General features: G+C 40.4%; 1 protein-coding gene across 1 annotated transcript; it reads left to right on the top strand.

Annotated features, from left to right (window-relative positions):
- The first annotated feature begins 24901 nt into the window (after positions 1 to 24901).
- LOC128740750 (cytosol aminopeptidase-like) lies at positions 24902 to 26764 on the top strand. The gene is made up of 5 exons (XM_053836314.1): positions 24902 to 25000; positions 25069 to 25187; positions 25250 to 26111; positions 26170 to 26419; positions 26493 to 26764. Exons 1-5 carry the CDS (start codon positions 24902 to 24904, stop codon positions 26762 to 26764), a joined length of 1602 nt encoding a protein of 533 aa, XP_053692289.1.
- The last annotated feature ends 1181 nt before the right edge of the window (positions 26765 to 27945 follow it).

Below are 27945 nucleotides of genomic sequence, written 5' to 3'. Positions count from 1 at the left end.
CGCGGAATTCACGTTCTCCCGTCTTCGGTCACCGCACTTCCTGGATGGCTGCAACCTCCACCTTCATCTTCTGCAGCTCTCTTGCCAGGATATTCGCGCGTGCCGGTTCAAGTAGAGTCCTGACATTCCAAGTACCAAGTTTCCAATAATCGTTGTCCTTTTTCTTTTGCCTGGGTCCATGTCGATTATCCGGCTGTAGTTCCTTTCCTGAATTTCTCCCAGCGAAAGTTGTTTAAGCATACTGCCTTACTGGGGCTGCGATGCCTAATCTCGCGGACAGGGCTGCTGTCTTGAGTATAGCTGGCGAGACACAGCGTTTCATAAGTCAGCTGTCCGCTCCGGATCAGTCGATGTTGTATGCCGCCCCTAACCTGGGATACATCCGCATACCTGGTACAGAAACGGCGATTCACCGTGCAGTGGAATCGCCGTCGCGAGCTGCCCCTAACCTGGAGTCAGACGCTCACGGCTGGCATGGCTGTTCCTTTTGCCAACACACTCAGCAGATGCATGAGTGCCTCCTTCCCTGTCGGTATACGACCTTAGCTTCCACCGGGGTTGGTTATCCGATCTCCACCAAGGTTACTCGTATTCCGGCTGGTACCACGAGGAGGTAGGGAGAGGAGTTGCTGGATAAGAGGCTATGACCATTGCGGGGTCTATTTTATAATTGCAGGTACACGAGGTACCGATGTTACGCATTACCCAGCCATTTCCCAGCCTTCCTCATTATTACATTGGCATTATTGCTAAGTTGTTTTTTGGTGGACAAAGCCACTAACATGTACATATTTTAGGAGTAGCTTAGCATCCATTATGGATCAGGAAACCTCGCAACAATCGGTCGAAAACTACGACTCCAGCCGCTTGCATTGATTCACAAAAGGCAACACCGCAGAGAAGTGAACTGTTAAATGTGCATTGCGGATAAACAGGGGTTAGGACAAGAAAAACAGGTGTTCAATAAAATTAAAAGGAGTGTCATAAGTTGTACCAATTACCGAACTTACGAATTTTCGGGTAATATGTGTTATAAAGACCCAATTTTATTCACTTATTGTGTATAGTAAGTTTTTATCAATGCTACAAAACTCATAAAACATGTTTATTTGCATCTAACATTTGGTGAAATCTTATTTTGTAAATGAACTATCTTAATAATTTTGTCAAGAAAATCGTTTGGTGAAGGCGAAAGTGACACACATGTAAGAAAATTTTTTATTACGCTTAAAAATCATGTTGATTTCCCGGAAAAAATCGTAACATTTTGGGACTGGGATCGCTGACTGTAGTCAACAATCTTCGAAATGCGTGCAGGAATGTATACGCGGCATTTCAGCATTAAAAGTTCACAAGCCGAAAAGCGTAGTTTGTTTAGCCGAACTTTCACAATCTCGGTTACGGTTGAGTAATGTTTAGCCAAACTCTGAACTATTTGTGAAAAATTTGAAGTTTTGGTCTTAAAACACAACCCACGGTTCAGCCGATCCTTCCGGGTAGAGCTTGAATCCAGAGGTTGGCTCTTGGGACGGGGGTTTACTTTTTTCTTGAAATTTTTAGGAAAGTTCGAGTAGGATCAGATTAGAAAGCAAATTAAGAGCCATCAGGTATCAATCTGGTTCATATTAACAGTACCATACATTAAAAATAAAAAAATGAGAAAAGAAAAAAAAAACCGATTTAATCCACTTAGTGGTGAAAGGAACCTTTGTTATACGGTCTTACTTGCTTTTTGAGATAGAAATCGATACGTCTTCGGAACATAATTCATCTATTGGTTAACGTTGCGTAATGCGTTGGTTTACATAAAAATTTTGAAAATTGAATAAGTTTACAAAATTTGAACAGAATAGGAACACTTTTAAATTTTGATAAATCCTGTTTTCATGAAATTGCTGAGTAAGGATAAGTAAGTTGTTATTAATATGAGCAAATAAAAGTAAGTTGTAAGAGGAAATCTTATTCTTTAACATATACATTGCCTAGTAAAGGTCTAGTTTATAGGTTTTTGAACTATGCATAATTTCCTGTAATGCCATTCTATTTGATTCACATCAATAGAGTTTTCTTGAATAATTTTCATCAAATTTTATTAACCTTCTGTTACTCACGCTGTTGTATTTTGTACAACACGTGCAGGTTTTTCAACGCCATATTGTTATAAAGTTACAAATCGTTGTTTAACTAACGTATATTCTTCAATAAACTTATTCTGAGCAAAATGTTATAATTATTCAATGCATTAATAATTTAAATTGTTGGGAAAATAGATCAGCATAAACCGCCATCACAGAAACGAAGCAATCAGTATGCTAGGTGTACCGTAATAGACCCCAACTGGAATTTTCTCTCGTTTCTTCATATGGAAAAATGGTGTCTGTACGCAGCAAAACCATCAGCAAATGTAAAATCTTTAAAATGTATCCGTCTGCTGGTAGTCGAGTAATTCGTAGTCAAAATTAAGGTATTTTTTATAATCAAAGTTCTACAGTTTCTAAACAAGCAAACATAGACGTATACTATGTTCAGCAAAGTTGTGTATTTTTATCATTTGTACAACTTTGTAATACATGAGAAAGTCATATAACAATTACAAAAAGAGCGAATATATAAAAACTGATTTTACAAATTCGTATACTATAAATAAGATTTTTCTATCTTAGCTGTAGAGATAGAAGGTTATTGTCTTTAGCAAAATTTCTTGTAATAGTATGCTCCATAACTTTGCAGAACACATTAATGTGTTATATTGACACTGAAGAAAAATATTTTTTTTTATTTCACTTTTGGGGAAATTAATCAAAATTTAGATTCCACCAGACGATAGAGCTTTTAATTTCAAGAAACTCTTCTAAAGGTTCGATAAACCAAAAACCAAGTTTTCCCAGTCAAAACTCTAGTGCGCACGTTTTCTTTGGTTTGGGGTCATTGAGCGCGCGAGTAACCGTGTTACAAAAGTTGGCGCGAGTGTTCGAGGGTTAATATCTTTTGACCGGTACAACCAATTCTTATGAAATTTTGCATATATATTCGTAGTGTTTGATATTAAAATAATTGAAATTAGGTAAATTATCTTGGTTAAAATCATTATAAATTATTGTTAATTTTGGTGTGGTGTATACGGTTGCTTATAACTTTCAAATTAAACGTTCAATTAAAAAATCATTCAATAGTAATCTATTAGGATATATTATCTTTCAAATGAGACTATTAGCGCATAACTCGGTCTGGCCATCTCTGAGAAACAGGCGATAATTATTACCTTGTCAAAACAGGTATTTTAAACATAACTTTTAAACTACTTGTTTGTTTTCAATTAAAAATTCCTGAACAATTAAGCTTTAATAAGGGCTTTCATTTGATACTAAGATCGTTGAAATCGGTCATGTAGTTCTGGAGAAACCCGTGTCACGTATTTTTTACATTTTTGCTTATAACTTTTAAACGAAACGTCGTATCACGAAACAACTCAATAGTGATCTACTTGACATTAATACCTTTCAAACAAAAGTAATAGCGAACGATTCGGTTCAGCCATCGCTGAGAAACAGGCGATAGAAAAAATCATTACATACATACACACACACACACACACACACACACACACACACACACACACACACACACACACACACACACACACACACACACACACACACACACACACACACACACACACACACACACACACACACACACACACACACACACACACACACACACACACACACACACACACACACACACACACACACACACACACACACACACACACACACACACACACACACACACACACACACACACACACACACACACACACACACACACACACACACACACACACACACACACACACACACACACACACACACACACACACACACACACACACACACACACACACACACACACACACACACACAGGCATTGGTCAAATCGTCGAACCCTATCGATTGGTATATGTGACTTGGCCCTCCGGGCCTCGGATCAATTTCGTGTTTTTCGACCAATTTTTAAACCTTTGTTATAGTATAACAAAGGTAAAACAACTTCACCGAAGCACTCTCTGGAATGTGCTTTGTCTACCAGTTATGCAAATGTCATCAGATAGAATGTCCGAAATTGGGCACCAAATTCGTATTTGTAGCAGAACAAATCATAGTTATTTCTTCTAACAACAGGACACACGACGACTTTGAAAATGAATAAGTCCGAATAAAGTTTCACTCCTTGGAGAGCCAAACCGGGCGCAACGTAACCAATTCGATGATGGCTTGTTATCTATGGCTTGGTAGTTTGATGTTGAAGTTTGAGTGCATCGTTGATAAGTTATTTTGTCCAATTTGCAAATTGAAAATCTTGAAATTAACATTGCAAATTCTCTTGATGGATATAACAACTATTAATTTCATGATGCATTAAAAATTAAATTTGTGTAAACCAATAAGGCGAATATTATCGTTATATTACACAGTTAATTTATCTTATTATTAATTATTTTGCATTGTTATTTGACGGTCACCCTTTGAAAAATTGAAAAACTCACCTTTTTTACTGCGAAATTCTCGGTAGAGAACACAATGCCTGGGTTATATGCATGGTTATGACGCTGTGCTCAAATTGCTATCCTGTGCTCCAATAGAATGCAAATGCGGACGAGTGAAAAAGCTTCGCGGCCGCAGTTTGTGCGTCGATTGGTTCCGAAAACTACAAAAAAAAAAGCTGAAAGCAGATACACCGCCGTGAAAGTATTTCCACCGCATTCGACTGCGAATTGCCAGCCAAGTGGTAGGCTAATGAAAAAATTTCAATAAAACATCCATAAATTTATATTTATTTTCCAATAAAAGGCTCACCGTCGGTTTCCACTTTGTCAGCGACACGCCGCCGCAGCGCCGGTGGGTGGTGTGTGCGTTCTATGGCGCGGTCCAAACAGTCAGTGCAGCAGCGACAGCGTGGTTCCGTCGATATCTCATGGCTACACACACATACCTACAGGATGACAGAATTTGATCAAAGTTGATTGTCGCAAAAGTGATATTGAGAAAGAATAAAGTACGGCAGACGTTTGGAAAGGAAATAAAACTTTGGTACGGACTTGACAGGGGACTTATATAACAGAAGCAGAAAAATGAGCTCTCAATTGGCGTCTTTAATACAAAAACGGTTATAGTGAAACTAAACAAGATCATAAAATGACAATAGAGTAGTGCTAGGGAAATAACACAGATGTTAGCATTTCAATCTTCTGAAAAAAGTTAGTAGGTTTGTAATCCTAGTTTCGCAGAGGTTCTGTATGCAACAACGGTTGTTAGTGTACACTAAACAAACGACCATATTTTGGATGATTGCTGTTTAATATTATTCGAGTGAACTGAGCAGCTTAATAATTAATGCATGTAAGAGATGAATTTCTATCCTCTATCATGTACGGTTAAATAATTTTCAACAAGCCACGAACGTTGTGGCAAACATCGGATAATAACTCATCAACAAGCGGTAGCGTTTTGCTTGGTTATGCTAAATCTTCGTCCTATTATGATACTATTGAAAAATCTATCTTGCGTTCTACAAACCCAGGATCTTTTGCGTTTTATCACCGCTTTGGGCAAAAGAAAAGGCTCTCGCCGCGGAATTGCTCGAGATTACGGTAATTAATTTCATAAAATTCTACATAATTCATTTCGTGCTTCGTGCGCTTATGGATTTGACGGAGGCAATCTTGCTCCCCGGTTTCTGCTTCCAGCTTGGACGTTTAACTGCCAAGGTCGGTCCTTTGCTGACACTATCAGGCCTCCGAATGTTTCCGCTAGAACGCACAGCCAAGCTATCGTTATTAAAACGTTTAATTACACTCAATTTCGGAACATTAGCCGTTATGAGTGAGTGGGCGCAAAGAATACGAAAATGGAGGAGCCAGGAGGGTGCACTTCCACTCAGTCGGTTTCACAAACGATGAGACAGCAAAACTGGAGGCACTTTTTCCATTAAAACTTTCGCTCCGATTAACGAACTTTGAGCGATTAGAGAGTACGGGGAAATTTTGTTTTTGAGTTTCCTTTGGACAATACCGTTTCGCGTACGGTTTCTGTGCTGGTCGTGTTGAATATTTTGAAGAAACGGTGTACTTTTCAAGTGTCGTCACTCTACGGTTTAGTGAAAGGCAGTAAATTTCCACAAGTCATCTTGAGGTCACAATACCACTTGTAGAGTTAATATGATTTGACCCACTTTTAAGGTAGACGAGCAATGTCAAAGAAATTGACTTTTGGCAGACCCTCTGTAGTACGCAACCAAGTTTCTTATAGCAAAAACAATACCTTAAAAATCTAATAAATTTTTGGTGTTCTTCTTTCGATGCTTGCATGAAAATTTTCCAACGGGAATAGATGTATTATTGAGAAAGACAATAGAAATATCAGAACCTGCAAACCAAAATCTTTGCAAAGATTTGTCATCTCAAGGGTGGAACTACTTAAAATTATTTATTTCCATCACAATGTTTGTTGCAATCCTTTTTTAAAATGATTTTGTAGCTATATTTGCACTTTTGACGTTTAAAAATAAATATTCAATTAGCAATTTGATCCAATGAATATAATAAGCTGCTCGCTGTTCCACAACTTTGCGGAACGATTGAAAGTACCAATAGATGTTTTCGTAATATCCACTCAACATAATATTTAAGTTCGTTTTTACCAATTAGCTGCAAGCCATTATGCTCACTGAACCAGCGACCGACCGGTGTAACAGCAGAAAGGCTCCAATTTGTTAAATTGCTCTCCCGCTCTCACAACAATGTAAGCTATCATGTTTTTGTGGAAAAGTTTTCGGTCGACGTTGCTCTTTTCAGACGCAGGATATTTCAGTTGTTGAGTTAATCTAGCGTGAATAATGGTAAAGGTAAATCGAGAGAATCATCGATTTCCACGCGCAGGACGCTGGCTGCTGCCGCCGTAGGCGAGTCAGTTTCGGAGAAAATCTTTCCAAAATGAACCGGTCGGAAGCCTAAAATCCGTCAAAACATGGATAGTACAGCCCGTTCTGCATTGCACCACCAGCGTAGGAAAAAGGCGGTGGGGGACATCGGAAGCAAAGGGCAAAAATCTCTTCAGGGTGGAATTTATGATAGTTGTTAGTAGAGTGAAAACTCTTGTAAGCACTCCTTGGAAAAGTTTTCAATGCTTTTTTCCCTTCGGAACGCTCTTCCGACGTAAAAAGTGTACCGTTGGAGTTGAACGAAACAAAACTTGGGCTGGCGTAAGGAATGCCATGCCGCTTTTCCGCTAGCTAGCTGTTGCAGCATGCTTTTAATTGATAACAACTACAGTTCACACTTTGTTGCCTCCGTAGACTGTGGCGGAGGATTGTTGTCACCTTTTCAGGCTGTTTTTTTATGCCAATGTATTTTCCGCGTGCTGACCCACCCGCAGCGTGTTTTTAGCTGCTGGTCTAAACTATTTGATAAAACAGTATTATTTTAACTCGAGATATAGCTTCAGTTTTTTGCTTACCAATCTTACAAACTTATAAATTTCAATGTTTAGCAAAAGAATGTTGAGAATTTTTATGTAATAAGAATAGGTGAAAAGGCCTATATAGAAATTGTGTGATAACTAAAATTATTACAAAATAGTTCATTTCCCTTTCTATATTTTTAGTCTTGCAGTTGGCCTAGAGGCACGACAATGATCTAACAAGCCAGTCGTTGCATGTTCGAATCCTGACTGGAAGAGGTAATAAGAATTAATATGATCATAACAGTCCCCCAACTGTCTTCTACTCTTACTCCTAGCTGCGAAGTTTATTAAATAAAAACAGAAGCTCAAATTTCGAAATGGAATGTACCACCTAGGCTTTGTATTATTTTACTACATTTCTATTTTTTGACGAATTTTATAAATAGCTAATATAAAGTCACTCATGTTTGTTCACTAAATTGAGCTGACGAATGTCTTTTATCTTTTTTTTTCACAACTCATTTAACAGTGACATGAAACTATAAGAAACTGCATAACATAGAGTCTTAAAAGTTTGCCATCCTCTCATAGTAAAACTAATATGAGCTCATTAAAGGCACCTTAAGCCGAACAAGTCTGTAAAAGTTGTCTCCGAAAGCAATAATCTGCTCCGTTATTGTCATAATCCCTCGTTGATACAGCGATAATCCGAGCGATAAATCGTGACACTAATTTTGTTCGAACCGGACGGCAGCGTTTAGTGTGCCGATAAGGAAAAAATAGTGAACACATACACACATGTACATATGTACTGCAGACGAACAGTCCGTCCTGAACGTAGGACCGTCCGTTAAACGGCAACTTACAGCAACTTCATTTGATATACATATAATGCCGCATAACAATAGACAGATAGCCTTATGCGTTGGACGATAATAGGAATGATACGTTTTCCGTATGCTAGCGGTTTCTGGCCCAGTGCCGACATCATTTCTAGGGGTGAACTTTTGGCACTCTTAATGGGGGAATGGGTTTGAGTGTAATAGGGAAATGAGGGCCGTTGATGCCTATTTTCAATTTACACTGGTATAATCCATAGAGAAATTAGCTTAGTAAAGGCAATTTTAGAGTCGTTAGATTTCAATCCTTGGGAGGATACAGCGATAATGTATGGCGACATTCGGAAAATAACGACATCCGTCCAGTCATTATACTATTATCGTTACAATTGTAGCTTATTTTCTCGGGTGTCCATCTGTAACGGTGTAAGAGAGTTTGTAAATTATTGTTTTCAATGTTAAATTCAGTGAGCTCCACTAGTAGTATAAAGTCGTTGTAAATCATTTTGTTCTGAAGAGTCAATGATGGACATGGTATTGAATAATAAGAACATAAGACAAAGATACAATTATGTTAATTGCAATTTATTCTTTTCAGGCAAGAAGAAAAAGCTGCTGTTGACATCTTTTACAAATGTTTTAAGAAATAATTATACAGGAAATGCCATTGGAAAGGAGAAAACGTCATAGAAAGACACACATACACAGAAGCATACACGGAGTAGTCTAGCATAGTAGACGAATTGACAATTTAAAACATAACAAGCCAAGGACCCTTAATTTTAAAAAATTTAAGAAATAACACCATTGCAGTAAACCTTAGCAATCTATTTTAACATACGTACTCAACTAAAGCCAGTATCTAGCGTTACATTTGAGCTGATGTGAAATCCGGTCTGATAATTTTCTCTCTATAAAGCATCTAAGAAAAAAAAAAATTGAAAATTTACACACTTTTATTGGAGCAGATTGTGGCCCCGATTATTTTACATTTTATCTTGAATTCTCGTGAAACAGATTTGTGTCAACCAACTTCATATTTGGGAGACATTGGAAACTTTAAAAATTAGACATCTCACAACGTCTTGCAGTCTCCAGTACGAATACCTTCGGCCAATTTTGAATACCTAGTAAATTTTACAAAAACATACCCAACTCTCATCCATTTCACGCCTGTTTCGCTGTTCTTCAAGGCTTCTGCTTAGGACCTTTCTTTTCACTTTGTACTTAAAATTTTTTTCACACAATTTTAATGAAATCATCGGGCTAGATTTTGAGATATAATTTTTAAAGAAATACCGTCGACATCGTCATTGTCAGCAGCTTGGAGCCGGAATGACTCACTTTCGAGCTGGTCGAGTCGTTTTGCACGTTGAGCCTCTCCGGTCCTGGTATCGGTGGGGTTGTTGAAGAGAACCGTTTTCGTCACACCGTCATCCGGCATTCTTACGACGTGTCCGGCCCACCGTAGCCAACCGGCTTTCGCCAGATGCACGGTGGGAATCTCTCCAAGTAGTACCTGTAGCTGCACTATTTTTCGTGACCTTTCGTGATCGTCGGCACGGTGTTTCAGAAGTGATCTATTCTGATGTGAATTCTTCTGATCATAATTTGGATGAATTTAAGTTCGTTATCAACAAGATATGGGATGACATTCCGATGGAAGTAGTGCGTGCCGCACGTAACGATTTTAAAAAGCGTTTGAAGTGGCGATTCAATAGAGTAATGATTATTTGTTGCGTTCTGTATCTATGGGTAAACAGCTTTTAAAAATAAAATTCGAAATTCAGCCTTTATTAACAAAAATATATGACTTTGTTTTTGTTCGAAACAAAATCAAATTGTTTGTTGTATGCTTCTTGATCGCAGTGTTTTGCGAAGGGCAAAGTAGGGCAGATTTTCTGCTCAAATACACCGCTGGATCTCCTAACTGGTGTTGCTGTCCGCGGTCACTAGCGAATCCAAATACACGAACTCAACTACCACTTGTAGTTCGTCGCCGTCAACGGTTGCCGTCCGTGGGAGGCACGCGTTTGTGTCCTTTGAGCCTCTGCCATTTATATTTAAATTTTAAGTGTATGTTTAGCTAACAGCTACGGTCGTCGCTATCGTTCGTCGTTGAACCCCGAGCTGCTGATACCAATAAGGGTGCGACGGTTCGCACTTCCGCCCATGAATAAAATCGAGGGTGAATATGACGAAGAAAAGGAAAAGTAATGCAAAATTTGTATCACATTTCTCCATTAGCTCCACGGGCAGCTGATTACTCATGAGTATTTGTCTCGCGAATAAGCTATGCAGGAAGACAATGTGAGGTTGTGCGTGCGCGAGTGTGTGGGTAGCAGAATATCTGCACACAGCAACGGCGGCTGTTTGTTTTACGACTGCGTGAGCGATGTATCCGTTGAATACTATGCTTCTCATATTCTCTCGCATGTGAATGGACTTCGTTGTCTTCTCGGTCGATTCGCAATTTTGCTTTCGGTTTTATTAAATCCCAAGAATACTCAAGAATAAGACACATAACAATAATAATTTAACTGCTGTTATTAATTGTTATGTAAACTTTATTTGAAAACTAGCCCCGCTCTAACCTAACCTATAAATACTGAAACAAAAGACCGCCGTTTATTCAGTTTAAAAGTTACAAAAGTTAAATCGATGCGAGGCCTAGGGAAAACTAACTAGTGGTCAGTGGACCTAGGAAAACTAATAGACCTAAACAGATGTGATTTCTGCAGGGGGGGGGGGGGGGCGCTTTCGACGGCGGGTCACCAGCGAACACTCGCCGTTGCCTACGGCCGGCTCGTCCTGAATCATCTAGGAAATGTTTCCTAATAACCTGGTAAAAAGGTCCCATATCTTATGATAAGCATAACTCTTATCTGGTTTAACCAAAATCAATAGTTCAAAAATTGCTGAGTTCGAAAATCATTAGTTATTAGTTTGATTTCGTGAATGTTGCTATTAGAAGCGTAATTATCACTTTGATCGGCTGGCTTCGAAGTTTGTTGTATAAAAACAGAAACTTAAGTTTTGAAACGGAGCGTAGCATCCAGGCTTTGCTTTCGAATCAGTGTTGCGAAGCCCACACTCGTGTGGTCGAATTTTTTCATACACACGTACTCATTTCAACAAACACGCCGGCATAAGCATCCCTTTTGGACTCTCGCTTTTATTTAATCATGCACTGCAACGAGTTTTTGCGACTGTATTTTCAGCTAACAGCTACAGTCGTCGCTCTCGTTCATCGTTGAAGCCCGAGCTGGTGATACCGTTTACTCGCGAGGGTTCGCACTCCCATCCGTGAGTAGAATCGAAAGCGAAGATGATAAAGAAAAGAAAAAGTAATGCAAAATTTGTATCCCAGTGCGCCACTAGCCTCACGAGCAGCTGATTGAGCAATAAGTTTTTTGACTCGCGAATAAGCTATGCAGAAAGACGGTATGTGACTGTGCGTCCGCTGGTGTGTGGGTAGCAGAATGTCTGCAAACAGCAAGGGCGGCTGTTAGAATACAGGAAAATTACGGGACCAGTGCAACGATCTTACTGACTCTATCTAGCAAGCATCGACTAGCCGAGATTCGAACATACGACGACTGGCTTGTTAGACCAGCATCGTACCTCGAACTGGGCAGCTTTATTTTATAAAGGTAACTTGTTGCGAGGACTAGGGAAAAATAACTAGAGGTCAACAAGATCTAGGAAAACGAATAGCCCTAGACAGATGTGATCTCTGCGGTCCCCCCCGTGTTCTAGTGTTACATTCGGGTTAATGTTACTTTCGGGCTAGTGTGACAGTCGGGCTAGTGTGACATTCGGGCTACTGTTTTATTCGGGCTACTGTTACATTCGGGCTTGTGACATTCGGGCAAGTGTTAAACTCGGGTTGGTGTCCTTCGGGCATGTGGTATTCGAGCTTTTAGTATTCGGGCTAGTGTTATTAAACCCTCAAAAGTATGCTATGAAGCCGGACTTGCCGGTCTGTTTGAAAGATGACAATCATAAGATTTTTCCATCCTTATTTTTCTCAGGGGCAGAAACCGGTTTGCTCTATGAGGTGTTTAGCTTATCACCATCAGCCTAGATTCGATGTATCATCACGCAAGACTGGCTTTTCGTTCACGTCCGGCCTATTGTTAGCATGTGAAGAATAAAATCCTACTTTCAACAACGTTAAACATGAATTCGTTTTTCGGAACGTTACATGGAAAATGCCGCTAGTTTAACTTTACGAAGAAATAATATATCTGGCAGTAAATTTTTTTTGAAAGTAAGTAGCTAGTAAAATATGAAATAATCCAAATTAAATTCAAAATTGATGTACGGTGATGGAGGAAGGATTTAATTAAAGCTAATGCCGTTATCGACAGAACGAGTGAGGCAAACAGGCGAACAGGAGTATCGCAAAGATTGTTTGCACTGTGAAACACTATATCAATATTTAACTTTCTCACCTAATATTCATACTAGAGAGTGGCACTTGATAATTATCACCAGCCATGACCATGGTCCATCTCTAGTTTCGAATTTCCTGGCCAGTTAATCGTGGGTGCTTCAGAACGATGTGCTTCTGTTGACTGACAAAACAAGGATTCGTACACGTGCGGAGCATGGTTGAGTTGAGAATTGAAACTAAAACATATTTTCCGTTCACTGCGCAATCTGACACATAGTGTTGGCAGTGTACCATACAAGGATTTGCGGTGCGGACCATTTAAATAGATTGCAACAATTATTCGAAGCTGTCATGTATGTGGTACCTATATTCCACAGGATTTAAAATCAAAAAAAAAATTGAATACAGTACCCAGTTTGCAACTTTCATGAATTGATTTCCCATTGGTCATATTTTTCATACAGTAGCCGAGAGCCTTCTAAACAAAACGGTGCGAAGCCCAGCCCAGAAGGGAAAAGCTACTCATGTGCAACGAACTAACGTCCGGACAAAAAAATCGCTCCCGTTTGCTCTCAATGAAAAATCGCGAGGTCGAGCAAAAATATCAAAATAATACCGTCACGATTTATGGCTAGTAATTCATTTTCCTGGATCCTGCTCCGACCAGCGTCCAGCCGAACTAACCGCACACGCCAACCATGTACAATGATGGGAATGCCGACAACGACGACGACGACGAAACGAAATTCGCCGATACAAAGTATCCCATTTTTTCCAGTTCCCCGACCACAGGTCATCAAAAAGTCAAGTGTATAGCCGGCAGCGGGGATATTTTCTCCTGTGCGGTACGCTCCGCTAGGCTTCAGCAACCAGTAACCTATCCGCCATCAGCATCCATTTATAAAGTCTAACAAATAGTTTTTGATTACAGTCGAAAATGTATATGAAAAGAGGCAGTGCCCGTTTTCTAACGAAAGCAGCTGCCGTGCCGCACGGTCGGTCGGTGCGAGGCAGGCATGGCATAAAAAATTTGCTCCAACATCAGTCCATTTGAAAGCCCGAATTCAACTATGCGGCTTCCGAACAAAAAATTATCTCGCAACTCTTGCATTGCTGGCAGCCAGCGACTGCGGAAAAAAGGTGGGCGTATTGTATGTCAGAAACTGCGAACGTGTCCATGTGGATGCCGCAGGGTTCTAACTTCAAGAACATGTATCATCGAATGGGACGGAGAAGTCCTGAATGTGTATCGTTCTGTATGCATACATCCGTGCGGTGAAAAATTGATGGGAGTTATTTTTTTGGTTTTCCTCCATAGAGGATACAGGAGGCTTTTTTCCTCCTGCATGCTCGCACCGAGGCAACCGGTTTGTATATCCAATTTTTGCAAATTCTGTTTCGTCTCGGTGACTAAGTAGTACCACGGTGCAACTTTTAGCGGAGTTTTTATCTGGTGCAATAGGGTGATCTAAATTTCGATGGAAGCTAGAAAGTCCCAGTGGATTATTTGAAAATCGATTTGTTATCATTCTCAAAGGCTTGAGGTGAAATTAGGTGAATTCAATCCACTCTAATCTGGACCTCAATAGGCCGGAATCTCATTATTAGATAAAAAGAAAAACAATCCAAACTGCAAAACAACCAAAAACATTTCAAAACATTATTTTGATTAATTAGAAAACGAAATATAATAGTTCAACAGAAACTGAACAACAAGAAACACATTCCAATTGGATACTGATTATCTATCAAAACTTCTACTTGATTAGTACCTAATGAGGAATCTTAGTCATATCTTATTGCTAGTCTACTGATTCATCTCTATCTAATTTCTTTTAGCCCACTCTTTACTTTCAGCGCAGAGTATCCGCTTAGAAGACAATCCTGGAGAAAATCGTAATGCGAAAAAAAACTTCTTGTTTTTAAAATTACAAAGCCGTCAACAACATTTGACAGCCATTGGATTTTTGCTTCATGTAACTTGTCCGTGGACGACTACATTCCACTCGGGCGAGTAAAGTATACTCTCAATCCATCTGTTCAATAAACATATCTCTTCAAACAGCGATAAAAACGTCCAAACTTTTCTTGTGTTTTTTTTTCTTCTTTTCTGTTGCTTTTTTTAGCTTTCGGACATCCCGCTTGGTTCCACCCGGGCAATGTGTTGCTCAGTTTCATCACGATCGAACCTTGCTTGGCTGGCTGGAAGATGAATTTTGAAACTAAGTCAAATAAACACGATAAATTAACTGCTCGAGATACGTCAATACATATTTCGTTCATCATCAACGCTTGGAGGGTGCGTGGAAGAGATGTCAGAAAGTTTCGTTTTTTTGCTGCTTTTCGCATCACGTTTTCACGCAAACTTGGAAGAGAAAATCGAATTTTGTTCTGTTCCCATGATTCTTTCTGACCTTGCAGGAATCTTTCCCAAATGTGGGTTTGTAAAAGGAAACCAACCCGCGGTCTTTCAAGCTTTGTATGGTTTCATATTTTCATAGGATTGGTGGCCTAATGGCATTTAGAAAGCATTTTTATCCAACCAACGCAAAATATTGGAAAAAATAGAAATGTGTCTGACTAGAAACCATTATCAACTAAACTATTTTTAACTGTCCAAAGCTTCAATGCAAATTCACAGTGATTAAAAATAATGCAACTCAACATTTTAATGAATTAAAAAAGGAACTAATTTTCCTCATTCCACACTTGCAGACTAACTATCAATCATCCTTCGAGACTGACTGACGACATTTTTATACGTTGAATCCAATTTCTGCAGCCGGGCGATAAACATCGATCTATGCCCTGTTTCCGGCAAACGTCGAAGCCCCATCATCAGCATAAACATGAAGCAACAGCTGCAATTATGCAGATCAAATCCGCATAAATGGGAGGAAGCGAACGCAAGGAGTAAACTGCTGCTCCAAGTGAATTTTGATGGCGATGATAATAACAATATGATTATGCATAGTCACGCAGAGCGCCGGCAGAGATGGCCCCAACCAGCCAGCCAGGCAGCCAGCCAGCCAGCTAACCAGCCACCAGACCGGCAATGCCAGGATGTATTCTAACTCCCCGTCCGCAGATTATAGTGCTACTTTCCGACCACCCGGACAACCCCGCTTGCCTTCTTTTCATCCAATTACTGGATAGTGGCTGAAACTGCTCGCTACTCGCAACTAGGTACACTGTGCTGGATGCTAGTTTGGAAAAGAGGGAAAGCCCTTCTCGGCTCGTAAAGATTGGGATGAAGCGGATGGGTGCAGGATTGATTCCAAATTTAGCCCCTGCAAATTGTTGCTTTCCTTCCCTGCCTCTTTTGCTTCTTCTTCGGTAGATTATAATTTTAACTTAATCCGTGCCGGATTAGCTGAAAACAATAACTTTCCACCGACGGACTCTATCGAACCAGCTGCTGGTGCAGTTATGACATCGTGTTTATGTGATCGAGTGCACACTATAACATAGTTAGAATTTTGAGACAAAAGCATTTGGCAGAGCGTAAGCTAGATATTTGGTATTGGATGTAAATCAAAACTATCGTGTTCGTTTAAAGTAGTTGGATTGAGTACTTTCAACGATACTGGACTGTTACATTTTTCAATAATGGAGCAACAATGAATAGAACTCAATACAACTGCAAATTTTATTTGCAACACTATTCACTTTAAAAAATATCGTATATTTGGAATATTAACCAAAACAGGCTCAGCCGTCCCTTGCGGTCGATATAGTCGAGTTACTCGACAAAATCGAGAGACGTGTGACTTACATAATACCAAACCTAGATTAGTCGAGCAAAATAACACACGACGTGACTTACAGAATAGGGCCCATAGAGATTTCTCGACCGGGGCTGCATGGGTAACTTTAGCAGCCGAGAGCCAAGGTGGTTCTTGCCGTGTCAAGAATTCCTCTTCATTGTACTCGGTTCTGGGCTACTCGTCGCCAATTCGTTGCGCGTCTCGACACACGCAAGTCGGTTACAACCTGGTCGAGCCATCTAGCTCGTTGGGCCCCTCTATTCCTGATGTCGGTGGGGTTTTTGTAGAGAACGGATCTCACTGCACAGTCGTCCGGCATCCTTGCGTTGTGGCCGGCCCACCGTAGTCTCCCAACTTTCGCCAGGTGTACGATAGCAATCTCTCCAAGAAGTGCCTGTAGCTCGTGATTCATACGCGTCTGCAACTCTCCGCTTTCCGTTTGTACTCCACCAAAAATAGTCCGCAACACCTTTTGTTCAAATACGGCTAGTGCACGTATATCATCCGTAAGTAAAGTTACTGTTTCAAGTCTGTAGGGGACTACCGATCTGATTAGCGTTTTGTACATCGTCAGCTTTGTGCGGCGGCGCATGCTCCCAGATCGAAGCATCTTGCAGAGGGAAAAGTAGGCTCGATTTCCAGCTTGAATTCGTCGTTGGGTCTCCTTACTCGTATTATAGTCGGCGGTGACCAGAGATCCCAGATATACGAACTCATCAACTACTTCCTGTTCATCACCATCAATAGTAACTGTCCGTGGGAGGTAAACGTTGCTTTCTCTGGAGCCTCTTCCTACTATATATTTGGTTTTCGACGCATTGATTTATAACCCTATCCTCCTAGCCTCTGTTTTTAGTGTGGTGTAGATTGCCTCCGGCGTCCCAAGGTTTCTAGTAATGATGTCGAGGTCGTCTGCGAAGGCTAGGAGTGGGTTACTCGTGCTGAAGATCGTTCCTCTCGTTTCGATGCCCGCTCGCGGGTTAACACCTTCAATAGCGATATTGAATAACACACAGGACAGGACAGTCCATCCCCTTGCCGCAATCCTCTGCGCGATTAGAAAGGACTCGAGAGTGTTCCCGAAATGCACACGTATAGTAGTCAGTTTGTCCGGAAAACCGTACTCGTGCATTATCTACCATAGTTGTTCTAGTACAACTGTATCGTATGCTGCCTTGAAATCCACGAAAATATGATGCGTGGGCACGTTGTACTCTCGACATTTCTAGAGGATTTGTCGGAGAGTAAAAATTCGATCCGCAGTAGCACGGGCCCCCATAAAACCCACGTGATACTGCCCTACGAATTCTCTTGCTATTGGGGATAGCCTGAAGGAAATATCATCTCTGTATAGTTATAATGCATACATAATTATTACGTATCATGCCACGTAACGAGAAGATTCTGAACTGATGCTCCCTATCCGAAAGACCTTGATCTACTGAACAACTTCGAGAACATCGTACTTCTATCATGATCAGGATCATGAGCTATTCCATATTGGAATTAATTCAAGTCCAATAATTGAAAAGGGCCTAAGTCCAAAATGTAAACAAATCGAGTGACAGTTCATTTCCCTGTGCTGATTCAGCAAAGAATATTTCTCAATCGGTTTGTTTATGTTTCTGTGCTAAGGCCCTTTTCCTTTGTGGGTCTTGAATTATGGCAATTCCCGTAGACTACATTAAGCTAGTCGGTATTAAAGTTCTTAATGCGGGGTTGCTGTAGTATCGAAATTTAATTGTACCTCAGTACAGTCGAGTAATGAATATAATCTGGTAAAAGGTTAATCATTAGTTGTACAATTCATATTTTTTTTGCGTACAAGCTTATAAGCTTCCGGTTGACCAAATATATGAATTGCCCTGTCTTTCGTTTAACTCTTCCAATCAGATTCGTCGCAGAATGATGGTTTGCCTTAAATTGCTTCCCGATTCCAACTGCTGCTTGGCATTGGCGTAGCTAGGAACTTTCCCTGGAGGGAGCCTAGGGGGTGCCCTCCAAAAAATTTTTGATTATGATCTTGTTACTCTGGCTGTTACCGATAGCACAAGGAATTGTAGGGAAATACCAGGCGGGGTTGATATGTCGGGAGTACAACCTGTCCGCGCATCACATCTTTGTTGATTTCAAAGCAACATACGATACCGTCGATCGAGACCAGTTATGGCAGATAATGCACGAACACGGATTTCCGAATAACCTGACGCAACTGAGCAGAGCTACATTGGTGAGAGTGTTGTGTTTCGTGTGCATCTCGGGGATACTTTCGAGTTACTTTGAGACGTGGCGAAATTTGGGACACGGTGACGGCTTATTTTGCATGCTATTTAACATCGCACTTGAAGGAGTGATCCGACGAAATCGGAATCTAGGACAAGTGTTCTAAACGTAAATGCTGCCAAGACCAAATACTAAAAGGAAACAAACGCGTGCCTCTCGCGGACGGTAACTGTTGATGGCGACGAAGTAGAAGTGGCAGATGGGTTCGTGTATTTGGGATTCCTGGTGCACACGGACAACAACACTAGTAAGAAGATCTAGTTGCGCATTTAAGCGGGAAATTAGGCTTCATTAGTCCTTTGCAAAACGCTAGGCATACGCTATTTTCGAGCGGAAGGTACTGCGGACGATATTTGGCGGAGTACAAACTGAAAGCTGAGAGTAACGGAGACGTATGAATCATGAGTTACAAGCACTGTTTGGAGAGATTGCCATCGTCATCTGGCGAAAGTCTACAGGCTACAGTGTGACGAAAATAGTTCTCTTTAACAACTGCTCCAGCATCAGGAACAGGGAGGCTCAACGTGATCGCTCGACCAGGTCGGAAGTGATTTGCGACTTCTGTGAGTGGGAAATTTGCGACGGGTGGCCCAAGATGTAGTTGAATGGAGCCTGGTACTCCAGGCACCCCCTCTAGCTACGCTAATGCTGTTTGGGTTTTCTTCAAGTTAAGCTTGGCGATGGTCTAATATTTTCGGATTGAGCGGAGTTCTGGCTTATTGGGAGGGTTCTTGTCCTTGGGCATCAACTGTACGTTGTTGATGGTATCACACATTTTTCGTTCACGTCAATTCTCTGGTTGCAATGAAAATGTCGCCTTTCAAACCACCAGTACAGAAAGCCTGTCAAAGCAGTTAATTCTTTAACTATTTCATATGCTTGAAAATGTCTACCATTGTTTCTCTTCCGGTTGTCGTTCAAAGCTCCGGCCTGAAAATTTGATTATGCATAACTTGGAATCAAAGCTGTGTGTACTGTTAAATTTAAAAATTTGAATTAAATACCCTCCATAAGTTGGAAATAGTCCAACTACAGCTAAATCCACAATCATTAGGATACTTTGAATCAGGATTGCAGCGCTTAGTTACGTTCGTTTACGCTCATTGGACTGTACTGCCTCATAGAAGCAAAATTTACATATTTTCGTTATATGTCGTGTATGTAACTTTTATAGAACTGAGTGTAATCTAGATTCTTTCTTAATAGTGTACTGCTTTCTTTTTTCAATTGCTGCTGCTAAAGGTTTATAAACTTTATTATTGATATATGAACTTTCGTTTGCTAATGAAAAATACAGGGTTACTACAGCGTAAATACGAAACATAATATTTTACTCTATTCAGAAAGGTTGAAAATTACACTCAGCTGTACAATTGTTACATACACGTCTTTTTCAGATTTTGCTTCTATGAGGCAGTACAATCCAATGAGCTAAGTGAGCGTCGCAGCAACACTGCTCTGCCCATGGATGCATAGTCGACGTAACGACCAGCATCATGATTGTTGAGAAAACGCATTTTTATCGTGAAAACGTTTAAAGCCATATAATCTTTGCTATAAACTTTTTCAATCGAATAATCTGTCAATTTAGTAGAGTTTATTAATCAAAACAGGACTGATGGGGTTTTATGATTCATTCATCATTTATTGTGTTTAAAAAATGCGAACGCCAGTTTATGCGAATAAACAGACTGTTTTTTTGAACGATTATTCACATAACTTGGCGTAAAGCTGCAAAAACAAATAGGTTGCTATGCTGGTTGATTATGCAGGGAATCACGTCAACCATTAGCATTACGTGAAACCAATAGCAGAGTAGCTCAATTTTCCTAAATTTCTCGTATATTTTCGAACAAACATATGTTCTTTGAGTATTGGGCTTGCGAACAACATAGTTAAGAGTGCGTAGGACCGAAAAAGTACATTTTGGTCATTTTGGTTTTTACGTCAACTATGCATCCATGGGCAGTGCTGTGACATCCCAGAAATACAACACCTCGTTAAACAGCCTGGAAATTCAGGCCACGTCGGAATGGCGCTCCCGCGTGCTGCACACATTTGAACGTGAAAATGAGTGAATCTGAAAACTGAGAAACGTCACTGTAAGGAGGATTAATATATATTAAATTCTGGGCAATTAAATGTGGGTCGGAATGACCAAACTTGGTTGAAATAGGAGATGGTACCGCCATCCGGGGTGAGATTGTGCCAAAAAAGCATATGTTTTTGTTCTTTAGCTCAGTATACACACAATTTAGGAACTAAGTTGATTTCAAATATACTACACTAAATTGTTCATATACTAAATTGTTCAATTAATAACTACCGTAGAGATGGTTTAGTTACAATGAAACCTAATTTTACTGGAAGTGCATGAACTTTGGCACAATCTCACCCCTTCTAGGGGGTGACATTGTGCCAAAAACATAAAGTTAAGCTAAAAACCTAAACAATGAACATTAGCATGTTTATAAACAACACACATAAATGTCAGAATAAAGTAGTTCATATGGGGCCGTCCATGAACTAAGTGGACTATTAGGGGCAGGGGGTCGGTCAAAAACAACGCATCATACAAAAAGTATGAACGAAAATAGCCCGGGGAGGTTTGAAATAACTATAAATGAGTCAATGGACAGCCTTTATATAGCCAGTAGCGTTTCTAGGGTTAACAAGGGGGAGATATATGAAGTGGTGTATCCTAAGGGGGCACACCTATTTGATCATTTAACAAAAGTAACCATTACTTCGTTCGAGAACTCGCGGTCGCAGAACATGTGGCCTATCCCACCTTCTCCCCCTCCTTAAAACTGGCAGTTTATACACGGTATAATATATTCGTCTTTTATTAGAGTGTTTATTCAAAGCATCTGAAATTTACAGAGAAAAAGTAAAAATTAGTTTAAATTATTTATCATAGGTCTGATGCTGTGTGCTCCAAAATGGATGATGCAATCTAATCTATCAAAATATTGTGCATAATAGTAAAGAATGTATGTGTACTTGTGTATAATGACGTATTTTTGTTGTATATGTGAAATCCACAAATTGGATCGATCATTATGGCTTGGCACAATCTCACCGCCGTGAAGCTCGAAAAGTACAAAGTTTTGAAAAATATTATTTTCGTAATCAAAACTTATCCAACGCATAATAACCTTTCAATAAATTGTAAATGATTAGTTTATATACCTTCGAAATAGCAAGTTGATGCGATTTCTTGTTTGGGTTGGTTTATGCGGAACATTTTTTACAAGCGTTATTTCCGAGTATTTTTGATCGCGAACTTTGAAACCCTGTATAGGCTAAATAATTTGCTAATATTATCTGTGTTCCATTCTAAGTTATGAATAAATATGTTATGTTCATCATCATTTTGAATTTAGGTCACCAGTCGCTATAGATATAATAAATTTTCACAAATAAACATTTTTGGTTTTTGGCACAATCTCACCCCGGATGGCGGTACGTTATTTTATTTAGACGAGAGCTTGTTAGTTTAATATATGACACACTTTCTAAATTATATTATTTCTCGAAAGATATATTTTTAGGAAAATTTTTCGAAAAAATACTCATGTATGTATTTTGAACATTGCAAAAGTTGGCAAATTTAAATTTGTATGTCACGTTGATGGGTTAAACATTAAAGCATGCATTATAGTTTGAATGCGAATCCGCGGCAGTAAACAGCAGTGGGTGCAAATTGCACATTGACAAACGAGGTCGGCTTTCAGAACCGTCGGTCGTCCGCGCCCACGTTCGCCAATGGGGGGATTGGAAAAGATTGGAAAACGGAAATGAACGGCCAATCGGTCGGTGGCTCGTACTGAGGTGTGGTTTGAGGTTTTGTTCAGGCCGCACTCAAGCTCAAATACACGCTGCTCATAATGTTGTGGTTTCGAAATGGAAATTATCGATTCATTGTTTTGAATTGTTCCTGATTCTGTATGACGCCGCGACGTGCTACTGCTGGACAGTATAAACCAGCAACGCAACAATGAAAATTGAACGCACAATCTGCACCCCATACGGTTTCGAACCTTCGACCATGGCTTTTTGGCTACCGAAGGATTGTTGTTACGGTATCATTAATGTTCAACCATTTGAGCACGGGCATACGAGGATACTCACACGCCTCCTGGGGGGCAGCGCAATGGGCGGAAACAGTAACCATACCGGTGACTTTGTTATTGTTTATGATTGAACACTGGCAGTAGATTATACCCACACACACACACATACAACGGTGCCATTTATTGAATGGTCGTGCGGATCGGTCAATACGGTGCCGCTCGCCGGTTGCAGTGATACATCCATCAGCCGAACAGAGAATAGCTCCTGTGTGCGAAAAGCGGGGTCTGCCGACGGAAGCCTATCGATTTCCTCTGTGCGTTCCCGCTGGGTCGGTTTTGCGGTAAATACGGTGGGCTTAATTATGTGGACTATGTTTTTGCCTGCTTGACTTTCGGGTTAATTATGAAGCGTTTTAATTGAAAGTATACAGAGTCTTGTTTTGCCTCATCTAGCCGCGGAGAAGAGTTAATTACATGGTCAGAATTTGACGGATGGGCAGCCTGAATGGGGGAGATGTTTCGCTTTATGGGATGGTCAGGCTGTGATAGCAATTAGGGCTATTGTCAGTTGTAAAAAATCAGTATTATGAGTTTCGATAAAATAATGTGGAATATTTTTATATTTAGTTTTATATTAATGCTTTTTACATCGAAAGAAAATAGCACATCGTTACTGTTGATTAATGATTTTTAAAGTAATTTAGAATTTTATTAAAATGTTGCAGTGAGGTGAGATTATAATTGAAAAGATTTCGGTATACTGTGCAGCGTCGTCTGCTGGGGGATGAAGCGTTGTTTGCCATTAATTTTTGGCTTTTTAGTAAAATCAAAACTGACAAATTGAAAAAAAAAAAATCATTTGGTCCACAGTAAAACTAAGTTTCTTAGCAAATTTCAAGATAAGAGATACAGTTATTCATTATAATAGCACACAATTGCTTTTGTTAACATTTGTTAATATTTGAATAAATAAACAAATAACTATTAAAACCCAACTATTTCTAAAATTGCAGATACTTTTCAAGACATGAAATGAAATATAATGAAAAGTATGTTAACTCGGTTCAGAAAGTTTAAATGTTGTAATTATCCCGGTGGAATAGTATCTAAATTTCATCCCATCAAATGCCTAGGCAAACACTAACCTGATTTTGGCACCATCCGTGTTCTCCACCCACAAACAAGAAATTATTATTCTTGGGATGTTTCGCAGTCGGATGGCGAATAATGTCCGTTTCGACTTTTCATCTTTGGAGCCGAGCAAGCGTCTGTTTCACTGCTAGAAGCGTGTTACCAACGTCAAACGTGTCCCAAAACCTTCCGCTTTTGAAAACCTTGCTCGTGCGAAGCTAGTATGTAGCCTAGCCCGGTAGCATAAATTATGCCTCTACGGGTCCGATTCACTATCCGGGGTAGAATACAATGTCATGCAGAGCGTGGCGTTGGTGCTGCTGTGGAGCGACGACCAAGCGGGCCCACCGGACCGGCAAAAAACGGCTCGCACCGAAAAAGGGTTAAATTAATGCATAAGGGGAAAGTCAAACAAAACTCCGAAAAACGAGCGAGTGAATATTCATCAATTAAATCTCGTCCTTTCTCGGTAAGGGCTCGGAGTTGGCGAGTTGGTTTTTGCTTGGACAGTTGGATGAATGGATGAGCAAGTGTAGTCCCTCGGGAACATGATGAGTTCGCTTGTTTGTGGAAAATGTTTATATTCATTGAAGGATTGGCAACCTACAGAGTGGCGGTTTTACCTTAGGGTTGGTATATGTAAAAAACATGCAAAGATGTTAACATCAGGTGTTGCTGCAATATGGCTAAATGCGAATCAAGGTTATAATATGATCTAATAATAGCAGAAATTTAATCATAATTTACAATTTCAGGCCAACCCATTTTGAACCTCAATAATCAGGCATCGTAGCAACCATTGTAATACGCAGAAAGTTTTCTTGTGTGCTGCTGATTATTAGAAAATTTTCTCGCTCCTGTCAAGACCTAATTCCGTTAGCTGTCTGCAAGCCTCGAAATTTTTTAGTCTTGGAAGATTTTACGTAACTTTAAACGAAGAAAAATGGTCCATTTAGTTGTTCCACAGTTCCGTGCGGTGCGAAACATCGGATCATTGCTTCGGCGGGCATTTTCCACCAACATTGGCGAAAACCGTGCAGAGGTAAGTTACGGGGTAGTGATGTAATCGCGTTCGTATTCAAAAAGAATTTTCTGAATTTATAATTCCAGAAAGGACTGGTCCTCGGGCTATACGAACAGGAAATAGACACGGAAGAACCGCGGTTAACACCGGTAGCTGGACACTTCGATGCCAAAACCGAAGGTCATTTAGTGAATTTGATCAAAGAGTAAGCCCCTAGCAAAACAGTTTTCCATAGCAACCGCCTAACGACTGTTCCGTTTTTTCTAGGTCTAACTTGAATGGAAAAATTGGAACGGTTAAAGTATTTAACAATATTGATCCGGACTACGGCTCTGTAGCTATTGTCGGTCTTGGGCTGGAAGGTTTAGGTTACAATGAGCTGGAACAGCTGGACGAGGGACTTGAAAACGTTCGCATAGCGTCCGGCGTCGGTGCAAAGTGCTTAGCTAAAAACGGTTGCACGCGAATTTGGGTAGATCCAATGGATGCCGCGGAACAGGCTGCGGAAGGCAGCGGTCTGTCGACATGGAAATACCAGGCGAACCGAATGAAGCAAGAACGTTTGCCGATCCCAAAGTTGGAACTGTTTGATTCTCCCGATGGTGATGCCTGGACCAGAGGCCTGTTTAAAGCGGATGCTCAAAATTTAGCCAGAAGCCTATCGGATGCCCCAGCCAACCAGATCACACCTACTGCATTTGCTCAGGCAGCTGTTGACGCCCTCTGTCCATGCGGGGTGAGCACGGAAGTGCGGAACATGGATTGGATCGAATCGAAAAGCTTGAGTTCCTTCTTGTCGGTAGCGAAGAGCTCATGTGAACCTCCTGTCTTTCTGGAAATCAGCTATTGTGGCGAACACGACAGTGGACGTCCAATCATGATGGTTGGTAAGGGAATCACTTTCAATAGTGGTGGTTTGTGCTTGAAGGAATGTGACGGAATGTCACAATATCGAGCAAGCATGGCGGGTGCTGCGACTATCGTCGCTACAATTCGTGCAGCAGCCGCACTTTCACTGCCAGTTAACTTAGTTGGACTGATTCCTTTATGTGAGAATATGCCCTCGGGAATGGCCTTCAAACCTGGAGATGTAATCACTGCTCTAAATGGAAAAACCGTTGCAATACATGTAAGATCCTCTTTTTATGATAAGATAGATTGATTAATGGAAATTTATGTGATTTCAGGACACCAACAATGCTGGAAGATTGATCATGGCCGATACGTTCATCTATGGACAGACAACATTCAAACCGAAGATTGTCCTCGATGTGGCCACGCTTACTAGTGGCGTTACCCATGCGTTGGGTGGCGCTGCAAGCGGTGTATTTGCCAATTCGGACTTCTTATGGAAACAGATGCAAAAAGCGGGATCAATCACCGGTGATCGAGTTTGGAGGATGCCGCTGTGGAAGTATTTCACCCATAAAGTAACAAGTTAGTTGTCCTTTCTGCCGTTAATTACAATAGTAAGCGTCATCACATAAAATCTGCATTTTTAATATTTTAGATTATACTAACGTCGACATGAGTAACACCGGCCAGGGCAAGGGCAGTTCATGCTTGGGAGCTGCATTTTTGAAAGAATTTGTACCGTGTGTCGATTGGATTCATCTGGATATTACCGGTATCGGCATGCTAAAGAAGGGCGTCGGAATACCCTATCTCGAGGAGCATCGCATGACCGGCCGACCAACGCGGACGCTAATTCAGTTCCTGTACCAGATGGCTTGCCCGGATGAGCAAATCAAAAGTCTGTCGAAGGAGAAGTCGACCTGTTGATGAAATGCCGAATGCAAAATTCTAGCGTAAGTGGTATCTTAACAGAGCGGGCGTATGTGCTTTTATAATTTATTTTATATTTGAATTACACACAAAAAAGAATAAATAAATAAATAAAACAACGATATTTGTCGGAGTATTGTTTTCTAGTGATAGCTTCATTGTAGTTTAGTTAGATATTTCAGCCAGTCTACTTTCAATAGAATTCGCGTTAGGGAAACGCAACTAAGTAAATGCCATTCACGGGGATATGATTGAGAGTGATAGATTTATCGTTGATTGATACTCTATCGGATGGTTTAAACTCGGTAGACGTCTTTTCGCTGTATCACTTCAGGGGATTATAGTTATTGACTGAAGGTCTACGGAGCATAATTAATATAGCAAAATTACATTACCGCGTGTACCGCTTTCAAACAAATAACAGTAATAAATTGAGTGAAATTTGTTCATCAATAGTTGTCACAATATCATGATAAATTGTCACCACTCGCATGTAAATTTGCGAAAGGGTACAGCAGTGATACACAGGAACATTTGGAGGATACAGTTTGCATGCAAATTTTCTGCCCCTGTGTCCTCTCGCACTAACCGCTACGGCGCGGCGGCGCTAACCCCCATAAAGGAGAACATAAATCTAGGTTGATGTTTCGTACGGAATCTCCATAATTGGCTTCCGGGTTTTGCATCCTCTTTGCATTCGCACCAATTTCGGCGCTGAGGACGTGATTTTCAACCATCTTCTTGTTTCCTTTACTCATCCACACCGGATACCTACTGGCTTGCGAAAGGAATTCGAGAGCGAAAAAGTGTCTTCACCCGAATTCACGGTTTTATGTGCGCTGGCTAGTGTGGTTCATAGAGATGTTCCGGTTCAGATGTTGTTCTTACAAGCCTGTAGAAAAAGTTGGTATTCAAAAAGCTTGCTTTCATGTAACCGTACTAGGTACTGGTCGCTGCTAAAAACCGGTAATTAGAATAACTACACTGTGCAAAAATGAATCATTTAACCATCCATCATGGCATTGTGACCCTAACTATTTTCAGTTTAAGACTAAGAGAGTTAAAACATTAGTGTTTTTAGGTGCTAATTTCATTGAATGAAACAACAAATTTTGCTATTTTATTAAAAAACTAGCTGATTGCCCGATCTTACTCGGGGCTCCTTTCTCTCGGGGCCT

This window comes from Sabethes cyaneus, chromosome 3 (assembly GCF_943734655.1).
Source record: "Sabethes cyaneus chromosome 3, idSabCyanKW18_F2, whole genome shotgun sequence".
Classification (NCBI taxonomy): domain Eukaryota; kingdom Metazoa; phylum Arthropoda; class Insecta; order Diptera; family Culicidae; genus Sabethes; species Sabethes cyaneus.
Note: the sequence above shows the minus strand (reverse complement) of the source record. Positions and strands in the feature narration are given on the sequence as shown.